Here is a 25,417-nt window from a genome sequence, read left to right as displayed (position 1 = left end):
AAAGGAAGTAGAAAAGCGAATGCTTGTGGGCAGGAGAAAAAAGTCCCCCATTTCTCTAAACATTAATCCCCCCCAAGCTGTCAAATAAAGTAGTTGGTTAATTGGATTTTTCAGCTCTGGGTAATCAGGTAAAATGTTGTAGTTACTTCAAAGGTTTAGTTTAAATAGATTTATAAAGGTCTCTATTTTGGTCAGGCATTTGCCTTAAAAGGGACTAATTAATTCAGGATTCTGATAATTAAAAGGATTGTCAACTTCTTGTACAGAATTTAGGCACTAGATTTAATATTCAGTCTCTAAGGGGGTAATTTTACCTAACCCACCTGATGTGATCAGGTGCAACACTGGCTTATTACATTCCAAATCATTTTACTGTCTGTAAAGGAGAGGAATATTGGACAAGATATAAAGCCAGCATTCCATTCAATCCTGTGGGTTTCCCGCACAGAGAGTTAGATTGAAATGACCTCCTAAGTGTTATTGCCAGCAACAATTATTTGATATGTTCTAAGGAAATCAAATACATCCAAAGTAGAATTTTTTGCCTTTTTAATCTTACTGGAAAATTCTTCCACCACTATCCGCATTAATGAAATCTTGGTTTCACTATGTTGCCCCTTTTATTAAAGGGACCTAAACCCTGGTGGTAACGTCATCTATTTATTTAACTATTCATGCACTTAATTATTATAATGCTGCTTTAACTTTTTTAATATTCAAAAATTACTTTGCCCTTCTGGGGTTAAAAGCAACTATGCTCTGGTTTTGGTGTCCTCATACTCTTTCTTCCTGTCTGCGCCTCCCTGGAGAAATCATGTTTTTGTGAAAATGAAAGTAATTGGGTTGAGGTCCCAAAAAGTTTCCTTAAGTGTAACATGTATATTTACGTATAAAGTTGATTCTATCGACTCCTAAACAAATATATATTTTTTCTCTATCCCAGGTTTCTTGCTCTTTAACTTTAATTCAGAATGCCATTAGTGAAAAGGAACATAGAGCCCAGATATTTGTGCCATACAGTACTGCCAGGAAGTATCCGGAATGAACTGGAATGCGTGACTAACATTTCTTTAGCAAATGTAATCCGACAGCTGAGCAGCCTTAGTAAGTAACCTGCATTTTACTTTGAATGCATTTTCCCATAATGTTTGACATTGCGACAGTAAATCGTGTGCATAAGCTAAAACATTTTATTATAACACTTACGCCATGACATGGAAACAAATTATTGTTAACATTAAGCACACGGTGTAGATGACATAGAAATTAGCTATGTAGTATATTGTCTAACTTTGAAATTAATTTTTCATATTTTTAAAAGAGCAGTGCTTTTTTTTTTAAATTGGAAGGTTTTCATTCTTTTGGATACTACCATGTTTCTTTTTTTTTAAAGATCAAAATAATTACATAACTTCTATCTTTTAGTTTTATGGCTGCAGTTGAAAAAATTATACATGACTATTACCTTAAAATACAATGGCGTGCATGACATTTTAAATAGCTCATGCATTAACAAAAGGTTAATGCACAGTTGCTCAGTGCTTATTAAAGGATGCCTACCAGCTGTCAATCCAGGTAAGTGGGCTTAGACTAACCTCAGTGCAAATTATTCACATTCCTATTGGACCAATACCTCTGTCACAGTCCTCCGCTGACACTCATTTTATATGATTCATTCTCAGCAAATAGGTCACCAACTGAAGCCAATCTATAATTTTTTTCCCCCTTCTTGATATAACAAATTACATTGTAAAGGCACAGTATTCTCCTGCATTAATCTAGTCAATTCCTATTAAGTGATTTGTGATTTGCCCTCTGCAAAAATCTACTGCCAGTATGCCTATTGTGGTGCTTTCTATTGCCTGAACCATCGAATAGCAAGTTTCTGTTCAGTGGAGATTTTCTTCTTACTCCATTTGATATATTTAGAATGCATTTATGTGCTCGTTTCTTACTAACCACTTGTACAAAAATGTACAAAGGAAGTTACACATCAGAATTTCTCCCTCTGTATGTAGTTGACTGAGCATGCCTGACCTGAAACTGGCTGCATACTGTATTGTTGCGTCTAGGGGTCCCTCTCAGCCTTCATCTGGTCTTATTGTAACAGGGTTTAATTTTTAAACACCCTGTGTTTTTAGCTCCCCCTTGTTCACTGCTTTCCAATTTCTTTTCTTTTGGGCCTCCTTATCTCGAGAGACAATGGATACGCGCCTGGAGGTGGTCAGTGGTTTGTGAAGCAGCGCCTGGAGTGGCTATAAAGGCCAATTCTAGAGTGACAGGCTCTTCCACAGGTGCTGCAGAGAAATTTGTTTGTCGGGGCTGTTGCACAGTTGGCTCTCCCCTTGCGCCTCTGTCTTTTTTCCTGCCAACTACTAAGTCTCTTCGACTCGCCACATTTTAGCCCTGTCTTTATGGCTGCCCGCCAGCTCTGGCGAACGCTGGCAACTGACTCCCACGATTCCAATTATAAGGCAAATAAACCAGCACAAACAGGCTTTTTTAGGTTTAAAGAAGAAAAGTTGAAATCTATTTAACTTAAACTCTAATTTGGTTAATGCCTACGTTTACACGATGTGCCCCAGATTAGCATGCATACGCGATACCCACATGCAAATAGAGACAGAAAAGAGCAGAAGAAAAATAAAATAGAAAAGTTTAAAGCAACATCTGTAGAGTCCTTGATTGTAAGTAGTCTTTCTTTTCGTTGGGGCCCAGTATTCTTCTTAAACCTTGTTCGCTGTAGGAGACTTTTCTCTCTTGGGGTTCATGTGTTTTCAGTGGATTCAGAGGCTTGTGAGAAAGAGATGGGAGCAGACAGAAGAGATCTTCAGTCCAGGAGCAAGCAGCTGATGTGCTTCATTCTTGGCAGGTGGGGCCTAGCATGACAGTATATAGGAACAAAATCTGAAGTCTAAATGGACTCATTTTTTGCATTTAAAAAAAGAATACTTTTGTGGAGACAAACTTTTCCTCTCCACTCCTTTTATCATTTTGTTCCTTCATTTGATTTTCTACTCCTTCGGGTCAATCTAGCTCTTGCGGAAGCTTGGAACAGTTTCGCCACCATTGCTGCTACTCTTGGTTTGCTGCCAGAAGGTGCATGAGAGAAAACCAATAGAAACTTTGGGGCTAATTTTTAACTGGCTGGAAGCAGAGCGGGCTGGCAGTTAAAATGGCCGGTGCAACTTAAGCCACACTAATCTCGGTGCGTTCCCATGCGTTGCAATCTTAACCTGTTTTTTTGAGCAGGTATGAGGGACGTTCACCGGAAGGCACAAGGGTCTTTTTTAAAATATGCTGATTAGGTTCCAGGATTAAAATCTCCTGTGCATTGCACTTGGGCAGTTTCCTATTTGCCTTGGATTTCTGCCCACTGAACCTTGATTGTAAGTTAAAATAGACCCATTTCTATCTATTTCTTCCACTGCTTCTCTGCTTCCTTTCACTCCCAACACACCCTCACTCAATGCCAACATGAAGAACTATAGCCCCAGTGCTTATTTGCTTTATTCTGCCAAACTTAGCTGTACCAATCATAAGTTCATCCCACTACTCTGCAACACCTCCCATTTAAATGAATGAATATACTGAATCATGAGAAATATAAGGTTAGAAGTTGGGTAAAGAATAGAAAATAGAGTAGCGAATATTGGATGCTTTTGAATGGAGGGATGTAAGCAATGATGACCAGCAACTGTGAAGAGCATTGTAAGAAACTTCGCGGGGACATAGACGGGTTAGTAGACTGACGAGGTGAAGGAAATTTTAAGTGGATAAATGATAAAACATTTTTAAAGGGAGGATAAGGAGAAGGAATATATTTCAAATGGTAAACCTTTAAAAGGAATAGAGAGACAGGATAAACTGTCAGTTAAAAAGGCACAGGTTAATCAAGGATAGTCAGCATGGATTTGTTAAGGGAAGATCTTGTTTGACCAACTTGATCGAATTTTTTGAAGAAATAACAAGGAAGATAGATGAGGGTAGTGCAGGTGATGTGGTCTGCATGGATTTTAGCAAGGCTTTTGACAAGGTCCCACACGGCAGACTAGTTTTAAAAAAAAAAAAATCCCATGGGATCCAGGGAAATGCAGCAAGGTGGATACAAAATTGGCTCAATGGCAGGAAACAAACGGTAATTGTTGACGGGTGTTTTTGCGACTGGAGGACTGCTTCCAGTGGCGTTCCACAGGGCTCCGTACTAGATCGCGTGCTTTTTGTGGTATAAATGATTTGGAAGTAAATGTAGGGGGCATGATCAAGAAGTTTGCAGACACAAAGTTTGGCCGTCTGGTAGATAGCAAGGAGGATAGCTGTAGGCTGCAGGAAAATATTGATGGTCTGGTCAGATGGGCAGAAAAGTGGCAAATGAAATTCAACCTGGAGAAGTGTGAGGTGATGCATTTGGGGAGGTCAAACAGGGCAAAGGAATACACGATTAAAGGAAAAATACTGAGAAGTGTAGAGGAAGTGAGGAACCTTGGAGTGAATGTCTACAGATCCCTGAAGGTAGCAGGACAGGTCAATAAGGTGGTTAAGAACACATATGGAATGCTTTCCTTTATTAGCCGAGGTACAGAATATAAGGGCGGCACAGTGGCGCAGTGGTTAGCACCGCAGCCTCACAGCTCCGGCGACCCGGGTTCAATTCTGGGTACTGCCTGTGTGGAGTTTGCAAGTTCTCCCTGTGTCTGCGTGGGTTTCCTCCGGGTGCTCCGGTTTCCTCCCACATGCCAAAGACTTGCAGGTTGATAGGTAAATTGGCCATTATAAATTGCCCCTCGTATAGGTAGGTGGTAGGGAAATATAGGGACAGGTGGGGATGTGGTAGGAATATGGGATTAGTGTAGGATTAGTATAAATGGGTGGTTGATGGTCGGCACAGACTAGGTGGGCCAAAGGGCCTGTTTCAGTGCTGTAACTCTATATAAAAAAAAAAATAAGAGCAGGGAGGTTATGCTGGAACTGTATAAATCATTGGTTAGGCCACAACTTGAGTACTGTGTGCAGTTCCGGTCACCTCATTACAGAAAGGATGTAATTGCACTAGAGAAGGTACAGAGGAGATTTACAAAGATGTTGCCAGGACTGGAAAAATGCAGCTCTGAGGAAAGATTGGATAGGCTGGGGTTGTTCTCCTTGGAACAGAGAAGGCTGAGGGGAGATCTGATTGAAATGTACAAAATGTTGAGGGGCCTGGATAGAGTGGAGGTGAAAGGCTGTTTCACCTTAGCAGAGAGGTCAGTGACTAGGGGGCATAGATTTAAAGTGATTGGTAGAAAAATTAGAGGGCAGATGAGGAAAAACCTTTTCACCCAGAGGGTGACGGGGGTCTGGAGCTCACTGCCTGAAAGGATAGTTGAGGCAGAGACCCTCAACTCATTTCAAAAGGAGTCTGGATATGCACCTCAAGTGCCATAATCTGCAGGGCTACAGACCAAATGTTGGAAGGTGGGATTAGAATAGGTAGGTCGTTTTTCAGCCGGCACAGACACAATGGGCCAAGTGGCCTCTTTCTGTACCTTAAACTGCCTATGATTCTATAAGTGCAGAGCAACATAGGTTTCAGGTACATCTTAAAGGACAAGTTCATAAGGTTGTACCGATAAAGAATTGTTGGATCCAAGGTGCAACATTTAAGAAGTATTTAGATGAGCACTTGAAGTGCCATAGCATACAAGGCTGCGGGCCAAGTGCGGGAAAATGGGATTAGATTGGATGGGTGCTTGATGGTTGGCGCAGACGCATTGGGCCGAAGGGCCTGTTTCTGTGCTGTATGACTCTATGACTCCATGAAAATGAAGAGGCAAAACAATACAAATCATTGGTGAATGCACAGTTAGAATAATGTGTCCAATCTGAGTGCCCTACTGTAGAAAGGTTAAGACAATGGGCAGAACATTGGAGAGATTTACTAAGATGACGGACTTTCATTATGAGAAAAAGTGAAATTGGCTATTTCCACTAGAACAGAGAAGGCCAACAGAAGATCTAATTGAAGTGCTCAAAATTGAGAAGTTTTAGTGAGGTAACTTGAGGAAAAACTTTCCTTTTTTGGTCAGTTGATAATTAAAGGGAATGAATTCAAGATCATCGAAAGATGCAAGCATTTTTTTTGTGGTTGGAATATACTACCAGAACAGTGGTAGAAACAGAATCCTTAATAAAGGCCTGCTCGGGTCAGGAAATAAAAACCCGACCCGAACCCGACAGAACCACATTGGACCCGAGTCTGAGTCCCTCCACTTTTTCCCGCCCCTGACCCGAGCCCAGCCCGACCCGATGTGTCCACTGGAATGATTACCTACCTTGATTCCATAGTGCACTCACTCACTTTGGATTAAGGAAGGTGTAGCATGAGCGTGATGACATCATTGAGACGCTCATTCGCTCACTGCGCAGCCTCAGAGTTTCCCTCCTTGGCGTCCCGGACTCCAGTTCAGGTAAGTTTTTCAACTTTTACACTCTCAACTCCAGCAGAGCAAAATGCAAGACTTCTTGGGCATGTCCGACCCGAGCCCGAAAGTCGGACCCAGAGGAGCGATCCGACCCGAAGTCGGGTAGCAGGCCTTTAACCCTTAATAACTTTTGTAAGTGAAATGAACAAGTATTTCAAAAAGAAAAGCTTCAAAGGGTATGGGGGGGAAATACACAGAAATTGAACTAAGTGGACAGCTCATGGCCACAATGTACTGTAAAACTGTATGAATTCTGAGTAACAAGTTTTTATTGACTAATTTCCACCCTGCTGCCCGTGCCTTAACTCGCACCAAGTTCTGTTCGCCTATCGCCCTTATGCTCGCTGATCTACATTGGTTCCCAGTCAAGCAACGTCTTGATTTTAAAATTCTGGTTCTTGTTTTCAAATCCCTTCGTGGCTTCTTCCCTCCCTCTCTCAATAATTTCTTCCAGCCCCACAACCCTCTGCGATATCTGCTCTCCTTTAGTTCTGGCCTCTTGAGCATGCCCTATTTTGGGGAGGCGGTGGCGTAGTGTATTGTCACTGGACTAGAAACCCAGAGACCCAGGGTATATCTCTGGGACATGGGTTCGAATCGCACCACAGCAGAAGGTGGAATTTGAATTCAATTAATAAAGCTGGAATTAAAAACTAGTCTAATGATAGCCATGAAACCATTGTCGATTGTTGTAAAAATCCATCTGGTTCACTAATGTCCTTCAGGGAAGGAAATCTGGCCTTACCTGGTCTGGCCCACATGTGACTCCAGACCCACAGCAATGTGGTTGACTCTTACATGCCCTCTGAAATGGCCCAGCAAGCCACTCAGTTGTATCTAACTGCTACGAAGTCAATAAAAAAGAATGAAACTGGACAGACCACCCGACATCAACCTAGACACCGGAAACGACAACGGCAAACCCAGCCCTCTCAACCCTGCAAAGTCCTCCTTACTAACATCTGGGGGCTTGTGCCAAAGTTGGGAGAGCTGTCCCACAGACTAGTCAAGCAACAGCCTGACAGTCATACTCACGGAATCATTCCTTACAGACAATGTCCCAGACACCACCATCACCATCCCCGGGTATGTCCTGTCCCACCGGCAGGACAGACCCAGCAGAGGTGGCGGCACAGTGGTATACAGGCGGGAGAGAGTTGCCCTGGGAGGCCTCAACATCGACTCCAGACTCCATTACGTCACATGGCATCAGGTCAAACATGGGCAAGGAAACCTCCTGCTGATTACCACCTACCGCCCTCCCTCAGCTGATGAGTCATACAGCATAGAAACAGGCCCTTCGGCCCACTGCGTCCATGCCGACCATAATGCCTATCTATACTAATCCCACCTGCCTGCATTAATTCCATATCCCTCTATGCTTTGCTCATTCAAGTACCTGTCCAGATGTCTCTTAAATGTTGCTACTGTTCCTGCCTCCACCACCTCCTCAGGCAGCTCATTCCAGATACCCACTATTCTTTGCGTGAAAAATGTACCCCTTTGATCCCCTTTTAACCTCCTCCCTCTCACCTTAAATCTATGCCCTCTAGTTTTAGTCACCCCTACCATAGGAAACAGACGCTGGCTATCTACACTATCTATGCCTCTCATAATTTTATATACTTCTATCATGTGCCCTCTCAGCCTCCTTCGCTCCAGGGAAAACAGACCCAGCCTATCCAATCTCTCTTTCTACCTCAAGCCCTCCAAACCAGGCAACATCCTTGTGAATCTTTTCTGCACCCTCTCTGGCTTAATCACATCAGTACTCATCCATGTTGAACAGCACTTGGAGGAAGCACTGAGGGTGGCAAGGGCACAGAATGTACTCTGGGTGGGGGACTTCAATGCCCAGCACCAAGAGTGGCTCGGTAGCACCAGTACAAACCGAGCTGGCCGAGTCCTAAACGACATAGCTGCTAGACTGGGTCTGTGGCAGGTGGATAAATTAAAAACAAAATCGCTCCACTGTTGATGGCCATGCCTTCAGTTGCCTACGCCTCTCCACCTCGCTTTCCTCCTTTAAGACCCTTCTTAAAACCTACTTCTTTGTCCAAGCTTTTGGTGTCATATTTTGTTTTTTATTGCTCCTGTGAGGTGCCTTAGCACATTTTATTATGTTAAGGTACTATATAAATATTAGTTATTTTAAGTCCTGTAGGTAATCTTTGGGCTGGTAGATAAATGTCTAAGCTTGATTTTTCAACTTTGTCATTGATACAATCTTCGTGTCCTTTTCTCATCTTGGATCTGATATAAGTTTTTTTCCAAACTATTCTTTAGGTAAATATGCAGAGGATATATTTGGGGAGCTCTTCAATGAAGCTCATAGCTTCTCCTTCAGGGTTAATTCTCTTCAGGAGCGTGTTGACCGTCTTTCTGTTAGTGTGACACAGCTGGATCCAAAAGAGGAAGAACGTAAGTTTTTAAATATTCAAAAGTTTGTATACTGTTTGGAAGAACTGTATTATTGTTAACGAGCTTCATGTGCAAGCCACAGATAAAAGTTGGTGCATTTAGAAAGTTTTGTTTGGGCCATTTCTGAAATTGCTCCTCCTCCTCTTTCATATGGTAGTAGCAAAAAGCAAATGAAATGTAAAATTGTAAGTCAGATAAGCAGGTCGAAGCTTCCGGTGTAACATCATGGACAGGCTTGTAGGCTGCTACAAATTTTCTGAGGGCAGCATTTCATAATATGCTTCAGGGTCTGATTAGGAGCTCTGGTGAATCTTTAATCTTCCATCTATGGAGAAGGCGACAGCATCAGCCATGCCAGGATCTAAGGCATTTGGTCGTTGTCCAGTGTTTGTGTGGAAAGTTTGATTGTTCAGGTGGGGACCTCTATAAGGAATCCATTTGGTATGTCGCAGTTCTTCCCAGCATCAGGCCATCGATTATCAAAGCTGAGGGGCGATCACTGAAGGGCTTCGGTGACAGTCCAAAATGGTCTTCTAGATTTGAGACTAGTTGCTGGTAGGTTAGTCAAGTCGGTCTGAATCGGCATGTCTGAGCTGATATAATACTTGTATTCTCTGCAGACCTCACATTCGCAGTGTAGGTGTGGTGTTGCAATGTTTGCAAGCACAAGCAGCCCGGATATTGCTGGTGTTAAAAGTGTACCGGTGATGATTCTCATAGTATAATTCAGCTGGACATCACAAATTTTAATGTGGACTTGATAGCCATGCTGGAGAGCAGCAGTCTGCTGTAAAGTACACTGACTGGAATTTTACGGCCCCCAAACGAGCAGGCTGTTGGTGGGGTGGGGGGTGTAACATTGAGTGGGAGGCCAGAGGGTGGGTGCTATTCCCGACCCCCTCCCGCCCCTGCTGTAATTTTATGCGGGTGATGGTGAGAAACGGCCCACCTGCTCCAGACCAATCAAGGCCCTTCAGTGGCCAATTAACTCGCACTTAAGGACCTCCTCCCGCCGCCACCGTGGCCGGATGGCAAAAGCCTCAAAAACCCCGCCTGGTAAAACAAGGCGGCCTACTTGAGGGGGGTGGCCCTCCTGATCAGACACTCTGTGCCCCACAGAGGACCGCCCTGAAGGCGCAACCACCCCCAACGCACAACAGTCTTTCTTTTCCCCACCCCCCGGCTTGCCTCGCCAAGGCCCAACTGACTATCCCCGGCGAGGCCCCGAAAACTTACCTGTCTTCCAGGGTCGACCTTCACCTTGCTTGCAGTGGTTGGGTGTGGTCCCAGCTGTGGTCACTGCTCCCACTGGCGCTGCTGGGACTGAGAGCTGCCGGCCCGCTGATTGGCCGGCAGCTCCATTAGGCAGGTCTTCCTGCCTCAACGAGATGGAAGTCCTGTCCAAGGCCAATTAAGGGCCTGGGGAACAAAAAACCGTGGTCTGGCTCTCCAGTCCCGACGGAGGCGGGCTTGTCACTGACCTTTCAGACAGTGGCGGGGCCACCTTCCAAAGAAAAATTCCAGCCTTTAGTTTGAAATTGCTATTGTGCATGCAAGCCCAGTTGCCTTTGTTTGACAGAAAATGCTGGAAATACTCAGCAGGTCTGGCAGCATCTGTGAAGAGATAAACAGAGTTGTTTCAGGTCAATGACCCTTCATCAAAACTCAAGAAGGGTCATTGACCTGAAACATTATTTCTGTTTCTTCCTCCACTGATGCTGCCAGACCTACTGTGTATTTCCAGCATTTTCTGTTTTTATTGCTGATTTTCGGCATCTGCAGTATTTTGTTTTCTGAGTGTCTCCTGACAATGAGCATGCGCAGAGCGATCGTCGAAGTCATCAGTGTGTCCGAACGTTTGCCAGTATGGGTCCGCACACACCAACGTCACCACGTAATGATGTCTGAGTGCTGCTTCACCCCTAAATGGCCATGATCGCTGCCTCCATCCCCTCCAACAATACCCTTCTGCAATTGGCGCCTCAATTGCTGCTTCTCTTCCCGGTTCCCTCCTGCAATTGGCACTTCAATTGCCTCTTCTCTTCCCCACTCCATCCCGCCACTCCTGACTCTTTGCCACTCCATCCCGGCTGGGGAGCAAGCAGCGAGAGGAAATGGCAAGCCAATGGGCGCAGGAGAGAATGGCGGGATGGAGCAGCGATTGCGGGAGGGAGAGGGATTACTGTTGGGTGTCGAGTGGAGGCAGCAATCGCGGCCATTGAGGGCTGAGGGGTTTGGGATTCAATTTGTCTTTTTGTGTCAAATTGAACAGCGCGCTTTTTAGAGGCAGCTGCCTGAGATGTCATAAACACTGACGTTTCAGTCGATGAGGCTGCATTTGCGCATGTGCCAGTACTGCACCACCTAGTGGTTGCGTTGTCTGCAAGTGCAGCCTTTTACTTTTACATTCGTTTGACACTTGACTGGCAAAATCCAAATTGAACTTGCAAAACCTGAAAGTTGTACAATTTAGTTTAATCAATGCATCTTTCCTGAAGTTTGTGTGACCCTGTTGAGACTACTTTCATTGCGAAGATCATAGAATTTACTTACCAAACTTTTTAATACTTGCTATAAACTGTTTTCTTTTTTTAAAAAACCAAGTGCATCATGTGAAATTGTAGGGAGGTCTCTGGTTTATCCAATCATCTTTGCCTTGCAGTACAGTGTTTTCTACAAACTTGCTGCTGCACATACAAAAAGTCTCATGCCACCACAAGTGAACACGCTGGATTAATCCAGTTACTCATTCTCTGTATTATGCCACTTATTACAGATCACATCCTCTGTGGTCTTTCTCTACCCTGACATTTTGTACAGGATGACTAATACTAGTGGATGTGACTCTTTCAGTTATTGAGACTGCCTAGCAGATGCATTTTCTTTGCAGTATTATTTATTGGTATGCTTATTTGATGTGTAATTTAAGAAATATTGAGGTTTCCTCTCTAGCCCAATCAAAAATTTTGAGGTATTCAAAAGTGGTTTAACAAAATGCCTGAGCACTCCAAAACTGTCTAGAAAAGTACCAAGAGTCAATTTGCTTAAATCAGTCTTCCAGTTGAAATAGTAGATCTTTTGCTAGGCTTTTATTACAACCCCCAACATTACTGAAACATCAAAGCAACTTAATTAAAAAGAACCACAGTGTCTTTTCTTGAAAGTCATTAAGGCCCATTATTGATAAGATGCAGTAATTCGCTATTTAAAGGATAGACGTCCAGTATGAATAAAATTACATACTGCTTCAAAAATGCATAACCATAATTAATTTTGATGTGCAAAATCCAGCGAAATGGGGGGAGGTGGAAGAAATGTATGTACTTCATACTTGTTATCCTGTAATAATGATGACACACAGAAAAGCAGCATTATAAGCAGAGAAGATGAAAGAATAAAATTACAAAGAAAGAAAGACTTGCATTTATATAGTGCCTTTCACAACCACTGGACATCTCAAAGCGCTTTACAGCCAATGAAGTACTTTTGTAATGTAGGAAATGTGGCAGCCAAATTGTGCATAGCAAGCTCCTACAAACAGCAATATGATAATGACCAGATAAACTGTTTTTGTGATGTTTGATTGAGGAATAAATATTGGCCAGGACACCAGGGGTAACTCGCCTCATCTTCAAAATAGTGCCGTGGGATCTTTTACGTCCACCTGAGCGAGAGGTACCAAAGAGATATTAATAGATGAAGTAAATGGGCAAAACTGTGACAATGAATTTCAATGTAGACCAATGTGAAGTTAGCATAGATAATAAAAATGTCATGAACAGGTACAGAATTTCTTTTTTAAAAAAAAAGCTAATTGAATGCTGGCCTTTATATCTAGTGGACTTCTAATGCAAGGGTTAGAAGTCTGCTCCAGCTATATAAAGCTGTGGTTAGACCACACCTGGAGTAATGAATGTAGATCTGGGCACCACACCTTAGGGAAGGCTTCATTGGCCTTGGAGTGGGTTCAGCATAGTGTCATGCACAGAAGGAGTGCTGATGAAATAAACAATGAAATGGAAGTATTATGAATTTAAAATGTCAACTGTTAATCAAAACCACAAGAACAGGGACACTTGTACCACAGTCAAAATGGAGTCGTCGTCACGTGACCCTTCCTGTAGTGGAAGTCAACAAATCTGTCTGCAAGAATGAAACTCATTAACCTCGTCTGAAATAGCTCTAGGGAGAGCCCCTTTGAAATTGAAAGGAGCACTATTGTATATTGATGATCCTTGCCAACATGAATGAACTAACAAAGGGTTCTAGAGACAGACAGACACACACAGCCCAAATCAAAATGAATAGGTGTGAAGTAGCACCCTGTTAACAGAAAGATGTTTGAATGGGGACCAATCGCGAGCCATGGTTTCCACATGCTGGTCCATTGTGTGGTCACACCAGGGGAAAGGGCCATGTGACTCCTAACAGAAACTCTAATGTGATGGATTTTTACCTTTAAAAAGGTAGCCCTCTGGAGAGAGAGGGAAGATCAAACCGACACTTCAGAAAGCCAGTCCAGCAAGAGGCTGTGCAAGAGATCCAGCCAACCAAACAAGAACCCTGCTGAACAGCCACTATAGCAGAGACATCCGTGACTTTCAGACTCTCCATCTGTGAATGTAACACTCACCACCAGCTTTATGCTGAGTTGTAACCACTAGAACTCTACAGCACCTCAACAAGTTCAAGACTACAAACACCCAGGTCTGCACCATTTATTTGAAAAAAAAGACTTTCCTCCTGAAGATTCAACAGATTGTCTGTAAACCACAAACACTTACCTCATTTTGGACTTTAAAACTACATCTTACCTGTTTCTGTCTATTATGTATATGTGTGTGACTGAGGTTGTGACCATTTCAGGAATTGTACAAAAATAGTTATCTTTTTTTAAATCAATGAGAGAAGCTGTCATTTGTGTGTTTATTTCGAGAAAAGTGTAAAAGTGGTGTGGTCAGCTAGCTAGCTTTCAAAAAGTTGAAGGCAATCTTAACAAATGACCCAGTATTGGCAGCCCCAAATTTCAACAAGCCCTTTAAGATGGTGGTTGATGCCAGTGATGTCAGAGTAGGGGGTGTCCTACTCCAAGATCATAATTCAGGCCTAGAAAGGCCATTTGGTTATTTTTCCAAAAAATTAAACAAACATCAAAGAAAATAATTCACTGTAGAAAAGGAAGCATTAGGGCTCCGACTCGCCTTTCAACATTTCGAAGTCTATGCCAATAATGGACATCAAGAAATTAAAATTTATACTGACCACAACCCTCTAACATTCCTGGAAAAAATTGTAAGTTAACAAAATTCCAGACTGTTTCAATGGAGCTTGCTCCTCAAGCCATTCAACCTGAAAATTGTACATGTAGCAGGGAAGAAAAACATTAACTTTGGTAGGAAGAATAGAAAAGCAGTATGTTATTTAAATGGAGAGAGATTGCAGAACTCTGTGGTACAGAGGGATCTGGGTGTCCTGGTACATGAATCATCAAAATGTTAGTTTGCAGATACAGCAATTAATTAGGAAGGCAAATGGAATGTTATCGTTTATTGCAAGGGGAATGAAATATAAAAGTAAGGAAGTTTTGTTATAGTTGTACAGAGCGTTGGTGACACTACACCTGGAGTACTGTGTACAGTTTTGGTCTCCTTACTTAAAAAAGGATATAAATGCATTAGAAGCTGTTCAGAGAAGGTTCACTCAACTAATTCCTGGATGAAGGGGTTATCTTATGAGGTAGGATTGAGCAGGTTGGGCCTGCATCCATTGGAGTTTAGAAGAATGAGAGGTGATCTTATTGAAACATATAAGATCCTGAGGGAACTTGTCAGGACGGATGCTGAAAGGATGTTTTCCCTTGTGAGAGAGACTAGAACCAGGGGACATATATAAAGATTTGGCTCGCATTTAAGATGGAGATGAGAAATGTTTTGTTGCAGGGGGTCGTTAGTCTGTGGAATTCTCTTCCCCAGAGAGCAGTAGAGGCAGGGTCATTGAATATTTTTAATGCTGAGTTAGATAGATTCTTGATTGACAAGGGAGTCAAAGGGTATAGGGGGTAAACCAGAAAGTAAACTTGAGGCCACAATCAGATCAGCCATGATCTTGTCAAATGGCAGAGCAGGCGCAAGGGGCCAAATCGCCTACTTCTGCTCCTAATTCATATGTTCCTATGTATGTATGCTCATATCATAGCAGATGCCTTGTCCAGAATGTACAACCAAAAAGCCTGCACAGAAATCATGACTGAAAAGCCTGAGGAATACATGGCTAATGTGTACATGTGTGCAATCCTATATCTAGCTTTTCTTCTTTCTAGAAGAAAACAAAAAAAACAACAACAAATGAAATACCAAGGAATTTCATTTTTTCCCTTTTGTGGGGTGGTATCATGCATGGAAGGAGCCGTGATGAAATAAACAGTGAAATGGAAGAATTATGAGTTTTAAAAAGTCAACTATTAAACAAAAACACAAGAACCTGGGTATTTGTACCACAGTCAAAATGGAGTAGCAGTCATGTGACCCCTCCTATAGTGGAAATAACAAATCTGTCTGCAATGATGAAACTCATTAACCTTGTCTGAAATAGCTTTGGGGAGAGCACCTTTGAATTTGAAAGGAGTACTATTGCATATTGATGATCCCTATCGACATGCTTGAACTAACAAAGAGTTCTAGAGACAAATCGAAATGAATAGGTGTGAAGTAGCACCCCGTTAACAAATGATGTCAGAATGGGGACCAATCGATAGCCATGGTTTCCACATCCTGGTTCATTGTGTGGTCACAGCAGGGGAGAGGGCCATGTGTCCCCTAACAGAAACTCTGTGATGGATTTTTACCTTAAAAAGGTAGCCCTCTGGAGAGAGAGGGAAGATCAAGCCAACACCTCAGGAAGCCATCCAGTGAGAGGCTGTGCAAGAGATCCAGCCAACCAAGCAGGAACCCTGCTGAACAGCCACTACAGCAGAGACATCACAGTGACTTTCAAACTCTCCATCTGTGAAGGTAACAAAACTCACACCACCAGCTTTCTGCTGATTTGTAACCACCAGAACTCTACAACAACTCAACAAGTTCAAGACTACAAATACCCAAGCCTGCACGTTTTTTTTTAAGAAAGAGAGGACTTTCCTCCTGAGAAGATTCAACAGATTGTCTGTAAACCATAAACACTTATCTCACTTTGGACTTTAAAGTACATCCTACCCTTTTCTCTCTATCTATCTATTCTTGTGTAAGATTCACCTACACAATCAATGTGTGGGTGAGGTTGCAACCATTTCAGAAATTGTGAAAAAATAAATAGCTACCTTTTTAACATAAGAGAGAACCTGTCATTTGTCTGTTTATTTGACCTGAAAGACACTCAGGCTAACGCATCATTTTTAATGAAGCATGATTGCGGTCAGTTGGGAGGTGAACACTGGGAACCATTCACACCCCTTTCTATTTCTCAATAACAGGACTCCAAGGGTTAAATTACAAGGAACAATTATGCAAACTAGGGTTGTATTCCCTAGAAATTAGAAAGTTAAGGGGTGATTAGATCGAGATATTTCAAGATATTAAGAGGAACGGATAGGGCAGATAGAGAAACCTTCTGCTGGGTGTGGAGTCTAGGACAGGGGGGTGTAGTCCAAAAATTAGAGCCGGACCTTCTAGGAGCGAAATTAGGAAACACTTACACACACAAAGGTTTGCAGAGTTTTTGAACTCTCTTCTGCAAATGGCAATTGATGCCAGGTCAATGGTTAATTTTAAATCTGGGATTGACTAACAAAAATCTATCAAAAGATATTGAGGGATATGGAGCAAAGGTGGGTAGGTTACGTAGCCATGATCTCATTAAATGGCAGAACAGAATCAAGGGGCCGACTCCTGCTCCAATGTTCCTATGTACTATAGAATATGCATAATTGTTTAGTTCATAGTATTTTTGTTACTTTGATCATTTTAAGGTGATATTTGACTTGTAATAAATTTGTCAATTGCTTAAATTGCATTGATAGTGGTGCTGAATCTTCAGATCATTATGGACTCCTATTTCCCTATCATTTTGGAAGCAACATGGGCAATACGAGTGCATTTCTACAAATCCGACTGGAACCTAAACATGCTAACTCTGAAAGATTTTGAGTGCTGCGTAAGATTTTCTCTAGAAGAAACTACATTCTCTATGTCAGTGTTAGAAATGGAGACTGCTTGATGAGATGTCAGATCTTACTAATGTGATATGCATAACTTGAGTTATGGTCAGTGCTAGGAGCGGGATATATGCTATTCCATGGCTGCTTATTCTGTGTTCTATTGCTACCACGTGCTGTTTAATTCAGTAACTAATCTAAGTTGGCCATTATTTGGGAACTAAACTGATGCACAGGTTGTGAAGTGGTTCTGCCAATATTACAAACCTTTAAAATTTTACAGTGCTGTGTGTTATCTTGGGAACTGTTGCAATGTTTGAGAATGTCAGTGGCTATTAGAATCAGTGCAGTGCTAGTGTCCATGTGTGAAGATAGCCTTTTGTGAACATAAAATGCAATTAGTGTAAAATTTATAGAAAGCAATCAGGCAGAGGCTTTAAACTGGTTTGCACAGAAGAGTGACATTTGTTGCTTTCTTTTTCAGTCTCGCTTCAAGATATTACTATGAGGAAAGCCTTTCGAAGCTCCACAGTTCAGGACCAGCAACTGTTTGACCGCAAATCATTGCCCATTCCATTGCTGGAAACATACAGCACATGTGAGAAACCCCCACCTCTTAACATCCTTTCTGCATACAGGTTAGAAAAACTTTTAGATCTTTGAAAAAAAAAATTTCTTTTAAGTATTAATGATATCAATTTTTGAAAGAAAACTAACCTTGTGCAATTGTGAATTGTAGAATACAAAAGCAGGGATGTAATGCTGGAACTGTATAAAATGCTAGTTAGGCCACAGCTGGAGTACGGTGTACAGTTCTGGTCACCTCATTACAGGAAAGACATAATTGCCCTGGAGAGAGGACAGAGAAGATTTACAAGAATGTTGCCAGGGCTTAAAGTTGCAGCTATGAGGAAAGATTAGATAGGCTAGGGTTGTTTTCCTTAGAACAGAGGAGGCTGAGGGATGACTTAATTGAGGTATACAAAAGTTATGAGGGGCCTAGGTAGAGTAGACAGGAAGGACCTGTTTCGCCTAGTGGAGAGGTCAATTACTAGGGGACACAGATTTAGGGTGATTGATAGAAGGATTAGAAGGGACATGAGGAAAAACTTTTTCACTAAGAGGGTGGTGGGTGTCTGGAATTCACTGCCTGGATTGGTGGTGGAGGCAAAAACTCTCGACTCTTTTAAAAGGTACCTGAACATGTACCTGAAGTGCTGTAACCTGCAAGGCTTTGGACCAAGTGCTGGAAGGTGAGATTAGATTGGGTGGCCGGTTTTTTTCAGCCGGCACATACACGATGGGCTGAATGGCCTCCTTCTCTGCTGTAATTTTTCTCTGGTGACTGAGCAGGATCTCAAACTTCAATAAAAGATAGTAATAGGAGTTCAGGTGAGCAGGCTATTCTGATCAGCCAGCTAAGTACATGGCATGGACTGGAAAGAGAAAACTGTTACGCTTTTAAAGTCTTGCAGTTGCTTTCTGAAAAGTCTTTTTCACAGATGATTGATCAAAGGACTATATAATGGCAGAGGAGAAAAATAGAATGAAAGCACTTTGAATTGTTTTTCAAAGCAGCAGACTAATTGACAGTACTTACTGGTATTATCCTGCTTTTTGAATGAAGCCATTGATCTGACGGGACAGCATTAAAGTAGTCCAGCACTTAAGAAGCCATTTTTCTCGTTCGCTTATCTCCACCTACCTTCAGATAGCACTGTGGGTGTACCTACCCCACATGGACTGCAGCGGTTCAAGAAGGCAGCTCACCACCACCTTCTCATGGGTAATTAGGGATGGGCAATAAATCCTAGCCTGGCCAGCGACGCCCACATCCCATGAAACGGATTTTTAAAAATAGGTAATTCATCCTCCTGGGAAAGAAATCACTTAGCAAGTGTGTGCTCCAGGGGTTCTATTATAGTCATGTGAGAATCTTGTCATCATCCTCCAATTCCACACTGGACACGAGTTCTACCGCAAGATCAGCCTCTGTTCTTTTTCTTCTTTTATTTGGCAGTAGGGCCTGCAGTGTTGATCTCCCAGTTTCATCTTTCCTCAGCTGGTACTTCTAGCACTTAAGTCAGAAGATTCAAAGCCGAATTGACAATTGAGCTAATAGTCAGTGCTAACATTCTTGTGTAGTACTGAGAGGTGCTGCATTGTCGAATGTGCAAGCCTTTTAATGAAATGAGTCTCTTTTGCCTTGATGCACTATTCAAAGAGGAGCAGAGGGTTCTTTGAGTACCACAAAAATGACACTTCTGAGATAAATGATGTATTATACTATTTCTTTCCTTTCAAAGTTTTTTCAAGTTAAATTTTCTGATAATTTTATACACCCTTCCATGGAATATTCATCCTTGAGGATTGGATTCACTGCCCCACATAAGCGTGGCTAAGAAAGCAACCCACTGAAAACCTGGGCTGTGGGCACACACTCATTCCCTCATGGTGCTGAGGCACCCTGCTACCACTGAGCACATTTTTTGATTTTTTTTTTGATACCTTACTATCAACTTTTGGTGTACACTTGCCTATTACCCCTGGAGTTTCAACACTCTACTTCAAAAGGCCTAAGATTATTGTATGCTGTTTTTGGATTTACTTTCCTGCATCCTTTTTGAAGTTTACTGAAGACTCAATTTGAAAAATATAAAATACAGTTTCCAATGGACAGCAAGGTACTTAAATTCCTCAACAAGTTCCTCAAAAATATTTTATGAAGTATGGAAAATCTCTCCTGTATTCCCTCAAAAGGTTCCAAGAAAATACTTCTAGGGGACTTGATAAGGATGGCTGCTTGTTGAATGAAGTGAATAAAGTTCATCTACATCCAAATGACTTGAATTTAATCTATTGACAGGATAACTCTGATGCCTCTGAGATGTTGCATTTGCACTAGTAGATAAAATTTATGCAGACTATAAAATTATTTTAAAGTATTCAGGTGAGATATCCTACTGTAGACTTGTTTGCTTGTGTTCCTCAGGTCCTGAGGATCTTCAGCCAAAGTTTAGGTTGATCCTTGGGAAAAAGATTGAAATACTGAGAGAAATACATAGAAGTTATAAAATAGAAACAAGACATTCGGTCCAACACTCAGAAGCAAATGTCTTATTATATTTACACATTCTATTCTTGTACCCCTTTATTCCCTTTTCCTTCATCCACTCTCCAGTCTAAAAAACTTGAATGTCAACTTAGTTTCTGCCTCAAACACTAACCTTATAAGTGAATTCCAAAGATTCGTAAAGCTCGGTAAAGAAGTTCCTGTTGTTGCAATTAATCTTGTGTCTATGGATCCTATTTCTAGATCTCTCAACTACTGGAAACAGTCTGATTCTATCTACCTTTTCCCACTCTTTCATGATTTTAAACACATCATAATGATTCATAACCAGCAATGTTCCAGCTTTTGTTTGCACTGGAGTGCTGACTTGGGTTGCATTAGAGTGCGACAGTGGAAGTTTGGTAACTGAGGATAATTGAGGGTTAATTTTATCTTAAATCTAATCTGTCTTTTATTTAGCAGATTAACTTAACAGTTGCTGTTAGGGTTGGAGAAGGTGAGTTTTAGACCAGCTTTAAACAGGGTTCACTCAGGCTCTGCTTGCAGCTGCACCTTGTTAATTAGAGAATTGGGTTAAACCAGTTTTCAGGGGCTAGAGTCAGTCAGTATAAAAGTGAGCCATCTTACAGTACTGACTTTGTTTGCACTAGAGTGCTGACTTGGGTTGCATTAGAGTGCTATAGTGGAAGTTTGGTTAACTGAGGATGTTCGGTGAGGAGGGAGTGAGGAGCTCCTTTCATTTCCAACCTGTCCTCAGAGTGAGGGGAGCCGAGAGCTTCCAAAGAGCACAGCTGACTGGGAGAAGACTCGGAGGGCAGAGTTCCGGACCGTTAAGTATAAAAAAACTTACCTCTGGTTAAAAAAAACTGAAAGTGACGTCACAGGAAAGCTGTGACCTGATTGGCTGGTTTTTTACTGAATTTGAAAATAAAACATTGATAAAAATTGATTAAAACCCTAATTAACTAATTAATAAGTACAGTAACTAAACCAGAGGGAGGAGATTACTGTATTTAGTTAGCATTTAATATTTATAGTAGGAATCTAGCACTAGGGACCATATAGTTAATTATAACAATTTAGTAAGGATTTAATAAGTATTTATTTTAAATTAATTTATTAATTAGTGCTAGAAATGTCAGTTAGAGGGGTGAAGTGCTTCACCTGTGAGATGTGGGAGGTCCGTGACGCTTCCAGCATTCCGGACGACTACATCTACAGGAAGTGTACCCAATTGCAGCTCCTCACAGACTGCATGGATCGGTTGGAGCGGCAACTGGATGCACTTAGGAGCATGCAGGTGGCAGAGAGCGTCATAGACAGGAGTTTTAGAGAAGTGGTTACACCCAAGGTGCAGGCAGATAGATGGGTGACTGCTTGAAGGGGCAGGCAGTCCGTGCAGGAATCCCCTGTGGCTATCCCCCTCTCTAACAAGTATACCGTTTTGGATACTGTTGGGGGGGATGGCCTATCAGGGGAAAACAACAGCAGCCAGAGCAGTGGTACCACGGCTGGCACTGTTGTTCAGCAGGGAGGGACAAAGCGCAGAAGAGCAATAGTTATCGGGGACTCTATAGTCAGGGGCACAGATAGGCGCTTCTGTGGACGTGAAAGAGACTCCAGGATGGAGTCCAGCATGTTGCCTCCCTGGTGCCAGGGTCAAGGATGTCTCTGAATGGACAGGGGGCATTCTGAAGGGGGAGGGTGGACAGCCAGAGGTTGTGGTACACATCGGTACCAACGACATAGGCAGGAAGAGTGACGAGGTCCTGCAGGGGGAGTTTAGGGAGTTAGGTAGAAAGTTAAAAGACAGGACCCTCTAGGGTTGTAATCTCTGGATTACTCCCTGTGCCACGTGCCAGTGAGGCTAGATCTAGGAAGATAGTGCAGCTAAACATGTGGCTGAACAGCTAGTGTAGAAGGGAGGGTTTCAGATATCTGGACCATTGGGATCTCTTCAGGGACAGATGGGACCTGTACAAGAAGGGCGGGTTGCATCTAAACTGGAGGGGCACAAATATCCTGGCTGCGAGGTTTGCTAGCGTCACTCGGGAGGGTTTAAACTAGTGTGGCGGGGGGTGGGAACCAGAGCAGTAGGACAGCAAGTGAAATAAATGAGGGGGAACTAGTAAATAAGGCCAGTAAGACTAAGAGGAAAAGCAGGCAGGGAGATGTTGCGGAGCACAGCGGGACTGGTGGTCTGAAGTCCATTTGTTTCGATGCGAGAAGTATAATAGGTAAGGCAGATGAACTTAGAGCTTGGATTAGTACTTGGAACTATGTTGTTGCTATTACAGAGACTTGGTTGAGGGAAGGACAGGATTGGCAGCTAAATGTTCCAGGATTTAGAAGCTTCAGGCGGGATAGAGGGGGATGTAAAAGGGGTGGGGGGGTTGCATTACTGGTTAAGGAGAATATCACAGCTGTACTGTGGGAGGACACCTCGGAGGGGTCGTGCAGCGAGGCAATATGGGTGGAGCTCAGGAATAGGAAGGGTGAAGTCACGATGTTGGGGGTTTTCTACAGGCCTCCCAACAGCCAGCGGGAGGTAGAGGAGCAGATATGTAGACAGATTTTGAAAAGATGTAAAGGTAACAGGGTTGTAATGGTGGGTGATTTTAACTTCCCCTATATTGACTGGGACTCACTTAGTGCTAGGAGCTTGGATGGGGCAGAATTTGTAAGGAGCGTCCAGGAGGGCTTCTTGAAACAATATGTAGATAGCCCAACTAGGGATGGGGCCGTACTGGACCTGGTATTGGGGAATGAGCCCGGCCAGGTGGTCTAAGTTTCAATAGGGGAGCATTTCGGGAGCAGTGACCATAATTCCATAAGTTTTAAGGTACTTGTGGATAAGGATAAGAGTAGAACTCGGGTGAAGGTGCTAAATTGGGAGAAGGCTAATTATAACAATATTAGGCAGGAACTGAAGAATTTAGATTGGGGGCGGCTGTTTGAGGTTAAATCAACATCTGACATGTGGGACTCTTTCAAACGTCAGTTGATTAGAATCCAGGACCGGCATGTTCCTGTGAGGAAGAAGGATAAATTTGGCAAGTTTCGGGAACCTTGGATAACGCGGGATATTGTGAGCCTAGTCAAAAAGAAAAAGGAAGCATTCATAAGGGCTGGAGGCGAGGAACAGACGAATCCCTTGAGGAATATAAAGACAGTAGGAAGGAACTTAAGCAAGGAGTCAGGAGGGCTAAAAGGGGTCATGAAAAGTCATTGGCAAACAGGATTAAGGAAAATCCCAAGGCTTTTTATACGTATATAAAGAGCAAGAGGATAACTAGGGAAAGGGTTGGCCCACTCAAGGACAGAGAAGGGAATCTATGTGTGGAGCCAGAGGAAATGGGTGAGGTGCTAAATGAGTACTTTGCATCAGTATTCACCAAAGAGAAGGACTTGGTGGATGATGAGCCTAGGGAAGGAAGTTTAGATAGTCTCAGTCATCTCATTCTCAAAAAGGAGGAGGTGTTGGGTGTCTTGCAAAGCATTAAGGTAGATAAGTCCCCAGGGCCTGATGGGATCTACCCCAGAATACTGAGAGAGGCAAGGGAAGAAATTGCTGGGGCCTTGACAGAAATCTTTGCATCCTCATTGGCTACACGTGAGGTCCCAGAGGACTGGAGAATCGCCAATGTTGTTCCTTTGTTTAAGAAGGGTAGCAAGGATAATCCAGGAAATTATAGGCCGGTGAGACTTGCGTCAGTGGTGGGGAAATTATTAGAGAGGATTCTTCGGGACAGGATTTACTCCCATTTGGAAACAAACGAACTTATTAGCGAGAGCAGCATGGTTTTGTGAAGGGGAGGTCGTGTCTCACTAACTTGATTGAGTTTTTTGAGGAAGTGACGAAGATGATTGATGAAGGAAGGGCAGTGGATGTTATCTATATGGACTTCAGTAAAGCCTTTGACAAGGTCCCTCATGGCAGACTGGTACAAAAGATGAAGTCACACGGGATCAGAGGTGAGCTGGCAAGATGGATACAGAACTGGCTCAGTCATAGAAGACAGAGGGTAAAAGTGGAAGGGTGCTTTTCTGAATGCAGGGATGTGACTAGTGGTGTTCCGCAGGGATCAGTGCTGAGACCTTTGCTGTTTGTAGTATATATAAATGATTTGGAGGAAAATGTAGCTGGTCTGATTAGTAAGTTTGCGGACGACACAAAGGTTGGAGGAGTTGCGGATAGTGATGAGGATTGTCAGAGGATACAGCAGGGTATAGATCGGTTGGAGACTTGGGCGGAGAAATGGCAGATGGAGTTTAATCCGGACAAATGTGAGGTAATGCATTTTGGAAGATCTAATGCAGGTGGGAAGTATACAGTAAATGGCAGAACCCTTAGGAGTATTGACAGGCAGAGAGATCTGGGCATACAGGTCCACAGGTCACTGAAAGTGGCAACGCAGGTGGATGAGGTAGTCAAGAAGGCATACAGCATGCTTGCCTTCATCGGTCGGGGCATAGAGTATAAAAATTGGCAAGTCATGCTGCAGCTGTACCGAACCTTAGTTAGGCCACATTTAGAATATTGCGTGCAATTCTGGTCGCCACACTACCAGAAGGACGTGGAGGCTTTGGAGAGGGTACAGAAGAGGTTTACCAGGATGTTGCCTGGTAGCTTTAGCTATGAGGAGAGGTTGGATAAACTCGGATTGTTTTCACTGGAACGACGGGGGTGGAGGGGCGACATGATAGAGGTTTACAAAGTTATGAGCGGCATGGACAGAGTGGATAGTCAGAAGCTTTTTCCCAGGGTAGAAGAGTCAGTTACTAGGGGACATAGGTTTAAGGTGAGAGGTGCAAAGTTTAGAGGGGATGTGCGAGGCAAGTTCTTTACACAGAGGGTGGTGAGTGCCTGGAACTTGCTGCCGGGGGAGGTGGTGGAAGCAGGTACGATAGCGACATTTAAGAGGCATCTTGACAAATACATGAATAGGATGGGAAAAGAGGGATACGCTCCCCGGAAGTGCAGAAGGTTTTAGTTTAGGCAGGCATCAAGATCGGCGCAGGCTTGGAGGGCCGAATGGCCTGTTCCTGTGCTGTATTGTTCTTTGAAAAATGCACTAGTTTTTCAAATCTTCCTTCATAATTGTATTCCCTCAAACCAGACAGCATTCTTGTGAATCTATGTTGTCCACTCTCTAAAGCCTCAATATCCTTCCTATAGCGTGTTAGAATTAACTTATACCTCCTATTTTGGTATCGCCTACAACTCCCTTAGGCGAATATCCAAATGATTAATATTCACGATAAATAGCACTGAACCTCATGGGCCACCAGTACTGACGTCTAAATATTCTG

The 25,417-nt window shown here is 42.8% G+C and overlaps 1 protein-coding gene across 3 annotated transcripts in view; it reads left to right on the top strand.

Moving 5' to 3' along the window:
* Window positions 1–25,417, top strand: part of wasf1 (WASP family member 1) — a 143,462-nt gene that overhangs the window by 86,778 nt on the left and 31,267 nt on the right. For all 3 annotated transcript variants that reach the window (XM_068019326.1, XM_068019319.1, XM_068019321.1), the window contains exons 2-4: window positions 944–1,104; window positions 8,748–8,882; window positions 17,516–17,669. In XM_068019326.1, coding sequence (XP_067875427.1) covers window positions 972–1,104; window positions 8,748–8,882; window positions 17,516–17,669 — 422 coding nt within the window. In that variant the 5' untranslated portion in view covers window positions 944–971. The remainder of the gene's footprint in view (window positions 1–943; window positions 1,105–8,747; window positions 8,883–17,515; window positions 17,670–25,417) is intronic.

This window comes from Heterodontus francisci, chromosome 3 (assembly GCF_036365525.1).
Source record: "Heterodontus francisci isolate sHetFra1 chromosome 3, sHetFra1.hap1, whole genome shotgun sequence".
NCBI classification, from domain to species: domain Eukaryota; kingdom Metazoa; phylum Chordata; class Chondrichthyes; order Heterodontiformes; family Heterodontidae; genus Heterodontus; species Heterodontus francisci.
Note: the sequence above shows the minus strand (reverse complement) of the source record. Positions and strands in the feature narration are given on the sequence as shown.